Source organism: Scleropages formosus, chromosome 15 (genome assembly GCF_900964775.1).
Source record: "Scleropages formosus chromosome 15, fSclFor1.1, whole genome shotgun sequence".
In the NCBI taxonomy this organism is placed as follows: domain Eukaryota; kingdom Metazoa; phylum Chordata; class Actinopteri; order Osteoglossiformes; family Osteoglossidae; genus Scleropages; species Scleropages formosus.
The window spans coordinates 210805-222354 of record NC_041820.1 but is presented as its reverse complement, the minus strand read 5'-3'; the positions used below and the strand labels follow the sequence as shown (position 1 = coordinate 222354).

General features: G+C 54.6%; 1 protein-coding gene across 2 annotated transcripts; it reads right to left on the bottom strand.

The window, feature by feature from the left end:
- Window positions 1-1102: 1102 nt before the first annotated feature.
- On the bottom strand, window positions 1103-10609 carry pabpc4 (poly(A) binding protein, cytoplasmic 4 (inducible form)). 2 transcript variants are annotated; one of them, XM_029258428.1, is made up of 16 exons: window positions 10274-10609; window positions 9820-10166; window positions 7454-7647; window positions 6599-6714; window positions 5587-5726; window positions 4427-4521; window positions 3708-3845; window positions 3330-3425; window positions 2989-3258; window positions 2792-2882; window positions 2583-2705; window positions 2093-2226; window positions 1909-1999; window positions 1649-1779; window positions 1426-1550; window positions 1103-1268 (listed from the first exon to the last, which is right to left on the bottom strand). In XM_029258428.1, the coding sequence occupies exons 2-15, from the start codon at window positions 10046-10048 to the stop codon at window positions 1449-1451; spliced, it is 1950 nt and encodes a 649-aa protein (XP_029114261.1). In that variant the 5' UTR covers window positions 10049-10166; window positions 10274-10609; the 3' UTR covers window positions 1103-1268; window positions 1426-1448. The 2 variants fall into 2 exon arrangements, with proteins under 2 accessions (XP_029114261.1, XP_018602480.2); XM_018746964.2 differs by having other exon boundaries at window positions 9820-10050.
- Window positions 10610-11550: the final 941 nt, after the last annotated feature.

Genomic DNA, 11550 nt, shown 5'->3' with positions numbered 1-11550 from the left:
GATGCACACCGACTCCTCCTGGACCACAAGCACATTCCAGGGGTTTACTGTCCATTCCTAGAGAAAATGAGACAAACCTACGAAACGCACTTTGACGTACGAGCAAAGAGCGTGTGAGGCGAGAGCTACGGCTCGGACTGCGCACTCCTTGTTTGTATGCTAAAAGCTCAAGATGCTCCTGTAGAGCTCTCAGGAAGGGCAGCAGTTGAGTGGTGAGAACCGCTGCCTTTGGACCTGACAGTTAGGTAGCGGTTCAGATCCCACCTCCTACTGTAGTAGTGCATATTGTACAGGGGAATTGCTGCAGACAGTAAACGTTACGGAAAGCGCAGTAAATATACTGTAGCACTAAAGCATTATGTTCCCCATCTAGAATAGACTATCTAGAGAAGGAGGCAGCGCGTCAAGTGTTCCTGTGCTGAGTGTGAGCGGCCGATAAAAGCACAGAGGACACAAGCCGGTGCCGCGTCCAGTCCCTTTACCGATAGTTCTGTATGACACTTGTAACAGAGTAAAGATTACCTGTCGTATAAATGGGTAATTCAGGGTAAGCTGCTTTAGAGGAAAGCAGTGGCTAACGGCATCAACGGGACTGTGTGTTCTGAGGAACGTAACGAATGAAGACATTGCAGCCCAAACACCTTCGTTTCCCAGTACAGGAAGGAGTCCAGCACAAGAAACACGGCAGGCCACATTGCCGCAACACCGTACTGGTGGGCAGCTCTGGCCCCCAACACAAGGCCACTTCCTGCAGTCCTCTTCTTGCGTGCACACCCACACCCCCCTCAGAGCTGCGCACCAGTTGCAGGGAAAGGGTGCGACTCCCGCAGCGTGACGTCTGTTGCCATTCCAGTGCGCGGCCGTCTATCTTCACGGCCTACGAACGAATGACCTCAAAGAATGGTTACTTGTCCGAAAACGACGACGTCCCACAAGTCGTCCATAACGGAATGGAACGCGTCCAAATGCGTCCGCAGCCAGAGGAAACGCTGATCGGCTGTGGCTACGAGCAGCGGAACAGCGTCAAATGGACAAGGAAGTCACCTTCCCACTGTAGAAAAACACCTGAGAATGCAGGGTGTTCTTACCACAGTCATTCTCATTTACCTTGTTTTAACGTGTTTATTAGTGCAGCATTAGAATATTTCAAAGGTCTAATTCTCACTGATTCAGCCTCTTGACAATGTTAAGAGTCAACTGTTGAAGTGATGCTTCACATAAGATGAAAAAGAAAAGATGGTTTTCTCCTTTTCTTTTGCCGGATGCCTCTGGAGGACAAAGAAGAAAGGAAAACGCGGTTAAAGTGGTGCGCAAACTCACTTTCCGCCTACGAGCGCAGCCACAGCCGACACCGAACTGCACCGGCATGAACGCGGCACAGCTGGCGAACGGAGAAAAGGCCCCGCAGCTCAGCAAGATACCAACCGTCGTCACCCGAGAGCCGCGGGTCAAGAGGTGGCAGGCGCGGGGGCCGCGGCCATAACCCCCACTTTCTGAGTGGCGTCTTTCTTGGCCTGGTGAGCCTGGAGAACTGCGACAGCCTCCTCCACCTGGAGAGCGGGAAGAAACGCGCTCTGTGTCGGAAGAGGAGCCGCGCTGCTCCTTCAACGGTCGAACGTGGCCCTGCTCACCCAGCCGAGTCGCCTACCTTGGAGCGCAGAGACTCGTGGGACTCGAGCATGTGCAGGAGCTCCGAGTTGTCGATCTCCAGGAGCATCCCGGTGATCTTCCCTGCGAGGCCAGGGTGCATGGCCTGGATCAGGGGGAACAACCGTTCACCTGGCGAGGGGACAGGACAACAGGGACATGAGAAGAAACGGCGTGCGCGAGCGTCAGGGCCGTGAACGCGAACAGCAGCACGCGCGAGGAAAAGGCCCCTTCCAGCCCGGTCCTCCTCAGCCTTCTCACCCAGCATCTGCTTCTGCTCCTGAGGGGGCGCCGCAGCCAGCATGGAGGCAGTGAGGGGCTCCTGTCCCTGAACGTGAACCGCGGGCTGAGCCTGAGGGAGAGGGAACGGCACAAGGGCACAAGGTGGTCAGAGTTAGGTGTCCTCTGCAGGCTCCTCCCCCAGGGTTCCCCTCAGGGCTCCCACCTGCTGCAAGGCCATGGGCTGCACCACAGGAGGCTGAGTGCTGCGCACACCGGCGGCGTATTTGTAGGGCGGCACGGCGCGGGGGCTGGGGACAGCCACGGGAGGGCGGGCGCCCAGGGGCTGACTGCTGCTGCCTGGTGGCGAGGAAGTTCGTGGTCGGCGTGTGCAGCTGCAAACTCATTTCCGCACGGGACGCGTTCGAAGAAGCAGAGCTCATTCCGCACGTTTCTTCGTTTCGAGGTAAAAGCATCACAACACTTCCACACGTATTAATTTAATCTGATGCTCGTCTCCAAAGTGACCCACAACGCTCCGATACGCAACTACTGACCCATTCATACAGCTGGGCATTTTCACCGGAGCAATTTAGGGTAAGGACCTTGCTCAGGGGTACTACGGCTGCAGCTGGCCCACGAACACTGCTCCCCAGCTCTCTCCAAAGTGTCTAGCAACATTCCTCCAGCTTGGTATCCCCTCCTGTCCTCCTTACCCACTCGCTGTGCCCCAGATGCGACCCCCCGGGGGCTCTGCGTGGTGCCGCTCGGAGCCAGATGTCTCAGACTGGCACGTGGGCCAGACTGGCGCAGCGAGTTCGGCATCCCCTGGAACCCGCCTGCACAAGGAACGGGCGCGCGGGTCAGCGACCGAGGCTCGGCTGACGGTTCTTGGCAACACGGCTCCGCTGGCCTCGCGCCTTACCTTGAGCTCTAGCTCCTTGTTGCTGCCAGCGGGGGTTGGGCCGCATCTGCGCCAGCTGATTAGGGGCGTAGTAGGTGGTCCGGTTCTGAGCCTGTCGAAGAGCGCACCCTCGTCACACGAATGGCCTGGAGCAGGAGCCTCGGTTCCTATCCCTGGCACTAAGGCACCTCCAGCTGCCAGCACCTTAGTCAACTCACTTGTGGCACAGCAGGCATGAAGTAGCCGCTGGTGGGCTGGAACTGGTTGATGATGGCGTTGGCAGGCAGGGCCCTCATGCCCGCGATGCGCTGCATGTACTGGTTGGTGAGGTGGGCCTTGCGCTCCTCTTTGCGCTGGGCCAGCGCCACGTAGAGGGGCTTCGAACCCACGATGCGTCCATTCATCTCCGTCACGGCCTTGGTGGCCTCCTCCGGAGACGAGAAGCACACAAAGCCGAAGCCCTTGGAGCGGCCCTCTTCCAGCATCACCTGCGTTGAAGGAGGGGCTTGTTGAGCGACCGCAAAGCGGTCGTGAGCCTCGGCTACCGAGCGGCTCTTACCTTGGCGCTTGTGATGGAGCCAAAGGGGGAGAACTCCTTGCGCAGCTTTTCATCGTCAATTGTGTCGTCCAGGTTCTTGATGTAGAGGTTCACGCCCTGGCGGCACAGCAGGGACGTGGTTACGGAGCGTTAAACTTGCGCCACACACATAACGAGTGCTCTTTGTCCCTGAATGTGCTCGTACAGTGAGTTCAGTAAAAAATAAAAAAATTAAAAACTAAATCTTAATTACCATTCATTTAAACAAGGGAACAATAAACACAATAAACTCTGACATTGCGAGAAAACTCAGATGTGTGGATGAAGCCGCACTGGGTGCGTGCGCGCGGTGCTTGACGTCACCAAGGTTCACGCTGGAACTGCTGCCTTCCGGCTGACCTGATAGCGACTGATCCTCTCCTGCTTCAGTTGCTCAAACTTTCTCTTCAGCTCAGCCTGTCGCTCCATCTTCTTCTGCGCACGGCCCACAAACACCGTCCTGCCGTTGAGCTCCGTGCCGTTCATCTCCTCCACCGCCTGCAACGTCAGATGGCATCCAGACATGCGGCTCAACACACGGAGCCTGGTCTCCGCTGTCCATTTAGCACGACGTTGCTTCAGCTCTGGTCATAGTGGACACACTCTTTGTTGCTCTTATGAACCTCAAACAACAAGATGATGCGAGACACACGGTCATCCCCAACTCGTTCGGTCACCCGGTGCTGTGAAAAGACAGCCGATGCTCCTTCAGTTATGTTGTGGCACAACTGGAGGACAGAACGCACTCCAGTGCAGCTCCTAAACATGTTGTGGGGATGAAAATAACATCCACTTTGACTGGAAATAACTGGCCCTCATCCAGTCCCTGCCGTTTCCAACAGTAGCGGGACAGTAAGTGCGCCCCCCCCCCCCAACCCCCCTTGTTGCTGCCTGTATAGGACCGTATGTCTCCTACGGTTACCGTTACTCCACCCCTCCAGAGGAATTACAGAATTATGCCCCAATACGCAAAGCCAGCAAATTCACAGAGGTCCATCTTCTCCGGTTCATTTTGGATCCGTTTTCAGTACTGCGGTAGAGTGGAGTCAAGTCATCGGACTTGTCCGTTGTGGCTGTACCTTGTTAGCATCTTCATGCTTCTCATAGCTCACAAATCCAAAGCCTCTCGATTTGCCCATGGGATCGGTCATCACTTTCACACTGAGCGTTTTTCCTAGGAAAGACACAAAAGGCTAAACTCACCCAACAGCCAACATGACGTAGGATGCACCTTCTCTGCTGCAAATTTACAGCTTTGATGCGAGAACAGGTTGCAAATCCTTTGCAATAACCTGGATTTCGAAGCGTAGGCTGATGCTCATCTACACACAGTACTGGACCAACAGTCGGAGCAGGACTACAGCAGCACTTTGGAGGCACTTTGACTCATTCATCTTGACAGTATTCTGTCAGCTAAATTATAATTCTGGGATGGCTTTGCTGAAGGTCCTCCTTCAGATTGTTCATTTCAGGAGGATTAAGGTTAGCGCCTCGACGAGAGAACTCGAAAATGCAGAATTTCTTTAGATCAGCTCACAGTTGTTGATTCACTCTAGTGTTTGGGCTCATTACCATGTTGAATAACCCAACTTCTGAGCTTCGGAAAGATGAAATTTATTATCCTCTAAACGATTTCAAGCCCTCCAAGCCCTGAGGTTGCAAAGCAGCCCCACACCATGATCCTCCCTCCACTGCGCTCCACAGCTGGGACGGAGCGTTAGTGCCGGTTGGCAGCGTTTCCTTTCCTCCAAACGAAACTGAACTTGCACTAAAAATGTTCTACTCTTGTCAAAGTTGTCCCCGGAACATTGTTCCAGAAGTGCTGCAGAACATCCACAGACTTTATCCATGACAACGTGTATAATCATCGTGACCACACTCGTTGCCGCACCTAAGGGTTCACGTGCTTTTTAAGATTTCAGCAATATAGACGTGACAAAATACAACGTGCGTGTAGCATTTGTTTAATCACGTTGTCCGTTAGATGACGATCGGATGATATTTTAGGGCAGCTGGTAGCGCACTGGTCAGAGCTGCTGCCTGCTAAGGTTGCAGGTTCAAATCCTACCACCAGCTGTAGTGCCCTTGAGGAAGGAAGGTATTCTGAGCTGCTCCAGTAAAATTTCTCAACTGTATAAACAGGTAAATAACTAAGTAGCTTAACACTAAGTCACTTTAGAGCAAAGTGTGGACTAAATGAAAATGCGAAGGGGTGGAAAGCGGGGCTCTTGGAGATTACCGTATTTGTCAAAGAGCTCCTTCAGCCTGTCATCGTCCATGTCTTCCCCGAAGTTTTTGATGTACACGTTAGTGAATTCCTTGGCTTTGGCCCCCAGTTCAGCTTCCCTCTCTTTTCGAGATTTGAAACGACCCACAAACCTAGCGGAGGGAACAAAGCAGCACTACTTCACTGGAACGGCTGCAAAAGGTGGAGGCTATGAAAACCACTCCGGAACTCTCCTTGTCCCAGACACGGCCACGCAGCCACTTGCCAAGGGAGGACGCTTAAGCGCCGCTCGCTCACTCGCTCGCTCAGAAAGGTCTTCGGGGGTTTAGGGCAACGACGAGTGACGCAGAGGGTTTCACAGCACGGCAGACAGAACGCAGCACACACGCGCTGCGATACAGAAAGCCACAGCGGACTAAGACAGGGAGGACGGTGACAACAAACTCTCCAAGTGTGAGAAAAGACATTTGTTGTAGCTTTGAAAGACTCCTGCTGTGTTGAAACTGTACCTGCGGTGCAGAGCTCCCCCTTTTCGTGCCTCCAGTATTGCATTCTTGCTCTCGATCCATCGCTAAAACACACAAGCAGCATTACGCTCAAGACAGGCAGGGAGGCAGGCAGGTAGGCAGAAAGACAGACAGAGGGGACGCACTGGGTGGAGAGACGGCAGAACTGGTGGACATAAGGACATATGGAGCAAGAAGCAGAGGAACACGCAAGCTGGACCTGCTGGAGGCACAAACACCTCGGCCACATTTCTGCTCAGTGACTGTGCAGTTAGTAACAACCACAAAACTTAGGTAGGTGTGTGTGTGTGTGTGTGTGTGTGTGTGTGTGTGTGTGTGTGTGTGTGTGTGTGTGAGATGCAGCAGACTCTTCAGAGCAGCCCCAAGCGGGGTGGGGGTCGTTCGGAGACAATGTCACTTCTGTAAAATTTTTTGAGAAATGTCTACATCGCAATGACTTCACGCTGGGTTTCCCGCACAGGTCGACGCAGCCCTTCGGCTCGCGGTGCGACACTCACACCTTGCGGTCGTTGAGAAGCATGCCGTTCATCTTGTCAATGGCACGGTCGGCGGCGTCCTGCGTCTCGAAGTGCACAAAGGCGTAACCTTTGGATCCATTCTCATCGCACACCACCTGTTGGGAAAGGTTGGTCAGATACTGGAAACACTGGCTCGTTTCGAGGAGGAACGAACACACACACACACACACACACACACACACACACACACACACACAGATGATGTCACTCGTGTTACTGAGGAGGACCTCAAGAAGCTCTCGACCATCAACAGGCTCTACAAACCTACAAGATCCGGCTGCTCATTATCTCTCTCACCCTCAACTGCCCTCCCTCCGTACCGCCTCCTCACCTCCCGTCACACTCGCTCATAACGAGCTACGCAGCCACATCACCTCATCTCGCATCACAACGCCTCACTGCTGCTGTCAGAGTGGCAGCTGGTAGCGTAGGGAGGTTAGAGCTGCTGCCCTAGGGCCTAAAGGTCGCAGGCTCAAATCCCACCTCCAGCCCTAGTGCCCTTGAGCAGGTTACTTACCCCGAATTGCTCCGGTAAAGTTGGCCCCCCTGCATAAAGGGGTCAATAACTGTAAGCTGCTTTGGAGAAACATATGAGCAAAGTGAATTCAAAAATGTCAGTGCAGAAACTCTACATTCCCCTAGACTGCAGCTAGACAGACTAAAGATGGGGGGCCTTCGGGAGAAGGGGGCGCGTGCCCAAACGCTGCGCTCGGCTCTCGCTCCGCACGCAGTCGGGGTCGACGAGGACGGAGCGGTCCCGACATGCAGTACGTCCACTAGCGCCCGCCCGTCCTCCTCCCTCCTGTGAGCAGACGCACCGAGTCCAGGCCATACCTTGCAGGAGAGGATGTTTCCAAAGGCTGAGAACGTGTCATAGAGCGCCTTGTTGTCGATGGACTTGTCCAGATTTTTGATGAACACGTTTCCCACCCCGGACTTCCTGAGCGAAGGGTCTCTTTGGGACCACATGATTCGGATGGGCTTCCCTTTGACCACGTCGAAATTCATCGTGTCCAGGGCTCTCTCGGCTGGGGGAGGGGGGGGTGCGGGGCACAGTCAGTGGCGTGCGGAGTCTGCCTCTCGGCCTCTTGCGGGTTTCAGCGCCGAGGCCGGTGCCAGACTCCGGGTCACGCGCGACACACTGTGCGGGAAGCCAAACGGAGGCCAAGGGGGCCCGTGGCCGACGACACAAAGCCAACGAAGCGACAGCTCATTCCGTGTTAGTAGAGCGAAGGCACTGGGCGAGCGAGAAGGTCCTCGAGTCCCGAGTCCCCAGTCCCGCTGCCGCCAGCAGCCGCCACCGTGCACATAAGTTCATAAATCAGGTCCATTTCGTTCAAACACACGAGGCATCTGCAGTCTCTGCTCAGCATCCCCCAGAGTTCTCGCCCAAACCGCGTCTCACCCCGAGCGCCGCCAAAACTCTCTCCGCCGTCAGCGACACTTGTTCCCGAGTGCCATCGAGAGCCCGGCTCGGTGGCCCAGCGGCTCAGCGTGTCGCGGCGCAGCAGAGCCAAAGGCGGCACATATTTAGCCCGGGAGCCGCTTCCTGTCCGTCCGCCTGCCTGCCTGCCTGCATCAGCGCTTTCCACAGCGCTCTACTTCACGGGGTACCGCGGTACGTACGCTTGGCCTGCACCCTCTTCTGGTAAGTTCTCTTACGTGTCCAAGCGGCCCAGCTCGCGTTACATAAAACGATAAGTCACGTCACCGAGGGACTGTGGATCGTAAGTGGCGCCGATGCCCAAAACCGCCCTCCACGTCACTAGAGGCAAAGGGGCAACACGCTGCCAGGGGCCCTGGAGGACTGCAGCTTTACCGTGTCTTTACCGCATCTTTGTGTCCTCCTTCATAGTTTGCAAAGGAATGCAGTAAAAGGTCTGTTTTTACCCTGCAGCCCTCGGTGCTCAGATGAAATGTCACGCAAGCCACAGAAATGGATGTCCATAATGTCCAGGCGGGCAGAGGGACAGCCTGTGTGAGCACGAGCTATTTTTAGCGCACAGGGGTCCTCCGAGGTATGCGCTGGCATGTGCGCGGCGTCCAAATTCCTCTTCCGTTCATGGGCTGGACGCACCGACTAAAAATGAGCAGCACCGGGGCTGTTTACAGTCGCAGCTGCCTGGGGCGGTACCGCGGTACGGACGGGCAGTCCTAGCAGAGAGCGGGTGGCCCGGCGGCACGGTTTTGGAGAAGTTCCTTGTGGAGGCTGTGCGTTTGCCCCAGTGTGTTTGTGTACGGGTGTGTGTGTGTGTGTGTGTGTTCAGCGTGTCAGCAATCCAAAACCAGAGTAAGATCAGCGTGAAAACACACTCTGGTTGTGTGGTAAAGTTCACAGGATGCAGGAGAGCAGCAGGTCCACCGACACACCTGTGCTCATTTCGCCGCCCTTCAGCCAAGTGTTCCGCTCCCCGAGCCCTCCACACACACACACACACACACACACACACACACACACTTTCACCTGTGCTGCTGAGTGTGTGAAGGGATGGTTTCCACAGAGGTTGTGAAGTTAGTGATCAAATAAAGCACATGCGCACACACAGCTGACCTTTGCAGGTGTGTTCACAGCTGCCTGTGTATCCCAAGCCATTGAACCAACCTGACACTTAGCAGACAGGTGAGTTAGTATCAGACCACCACACACACACACACACACACACATGCGCGCTCTTGAGGTGCTGCAAACTCAGAGTTGTAAGAATGCCACGTGCGTGTAGGAACAGACCGCTCAGATGGACCACACACCCTCTACACAACCCCCCTGTCCTCAGACCACCCTGCATTCCCCCCCCTGCAGACCCTACAAGCTCAGCCACGGTTCACGTCCTTCTTGTCAGGAGCAGACGTGGTCACAGATAAGAGGAGTTTGGGTCCAGTTGCTCTGTCCGCCACACAGAACCAGAACTAAAGACTGATACCACGGCAGCCCTTCGCACCCTGCAGCCCACGCCGATACCGCGGTACCCCTGGGAAGCTGATGGACACCAGCGGCAGTGAAACGCCATCCCATGATGCCCCTCAAAAATAGAGGCGCAGAACTGGCTCATTCTGGGTAAAGTTATGGGTTCGATATGTGGATCACGGAGGGGTGGGTGTGTGTGTGTGTGTGTTCGGCGCCCACTTGTAGCACACGGGCACGTTTACGACTCCCCACTCAGACTCACCCCCCCAACCCCAGTCGCACGCGCCCTCCTTACCGTCCGCCGGCTGCTGGAAGTTCACGTAGGCGTAGCCGAGCGAGCGGCGCGTGATCATGTCCCGACACACGCGGATGGAGAGCACGGGCCCCGCGGGGCTGAACTTCTCGTAGAGCATCGCCTCCGTGATGTCGGGGTGCAGGTCGCCCACGTACAGCGACGCCATCGGGTACGAGCCGGCGGTGGCGGCGGTCGGGGGGGCGGCGGCGGCGGTCGGGGGGGCGTTCATGTCTCCGGCCGGGAGAAGGAGAAAAAGAAAAAAAAAAGAGAGAGAGAGAAGAAGAAGCGGCTTCGCGGCGGAACCACGTCTCCGAAATGCAGCCCAACAGGGACAGGGAGGGAAGGAACTGGAATTAAAAAATAATAATTGAACTAAACTGAAATTAAATGTTAAACTGAAATAAGAGTGTGCCAACTGCTCCCGCGGACCCGCTACTCCCGGCGTGGCGCGCACCTCCGCGCGCTCCCGTTTCCTTCACTCCTTCTGTTTTCTTTGGTTTCTATATTTTTTCCTCATAAACTTCAGGCTCGCAGCCCGAGGCCTCTTTCTTTTTTTCTTCCTTTTCAACAAAACAAACAAACAAGCAAAACCGTGTCTCTTTTTTTTTTTTTTTTTTTTTTTTTTAAATATTAGTTTCAAGCTTCTCTCTTGGTCCGGTTCGCGATTTTTATTAAGATTTTTCTGTATTTTATGCTTTTTTGTTTTTTTTGGTTTTTTAATAGAAGTTCCGGAAGGCCGGTGAGTGTAACACACTCGCGCACGTCTCGCGGCCGGGAAAAGGGGCTGCGTGGGGTCCGCGTAGCCACTTTATAGGCAGCCGGAGGAAATGGTAACCAGTAACCGGGTCAGAAAGAAAAAAAAAAGCTGCAGCGTTCGGCGGAAGCGCGCTGCGCGTCCACGATACTGCGTCGGAGCCGTGGGGGGGCGTGCGTGCGGTCGGTCAAAGTACAGAGAGACAGAGGGGCGCAGAGTGGAGCGCAGCCGGTCCATTCTGTGTCCACTTTAAGAGTTAATATTCACTTTGTGTCTGTTTTAACAGTTTATATCTACTTTGTGTCCACTTTAACAGTTAATATTCACTTTGTGTCCACTTTAACAGTTTATATCCACTTTGTGTCCAATCTGTGTCCACTGACTTTAACTTTATACCGTTGCACTGCACATGATGCTGGTTGGATTACAGCTTTGCTCTCGTCAGCCTCATGTTCAGCATGATGCTGTTTTGGAATAAGGTGAAAACGACGTCGTGTGACAACTGTCCTGGTTCACGGGACAAGGCGGCGCGCACTTGGATTTCATGTTTTAGGGTATCTTGATTTCAGCCAGGTTGGCTTCTCGGGGAGAGGGGGATCGGACCCGTAGGCAGGTCTGGAGGAGAGCTCGCTGTGGACAGAGCGGAGGGGGCTTAAATAGGGAAGTCACGGTAACTCAGTGTCATAGTTGTAACCAAGACAGGTTAGCAAGTGTGTGTGTCTGTGTGTGAGCGTGAGAGAGAGAATAGGCCTCGTCATCGGCGGGACAGCGTGTCGCCCAAACTCTGACCCTTTTTCCCTCACGCGTCCAACACGAGAGCGGAGGGAAGGCTGAGCGCGAGGCCACGTTCCCAGTAGGACCCGAGATGAGGCGGAAAGTCGGGAAGAAGCGGAGCCTTTGGCACATCAAAGTCAAAGTGAACTTTACTCTCGCTTCCACAATATATGTTTAGAAGACTCATCGGAGTGAACACGTTT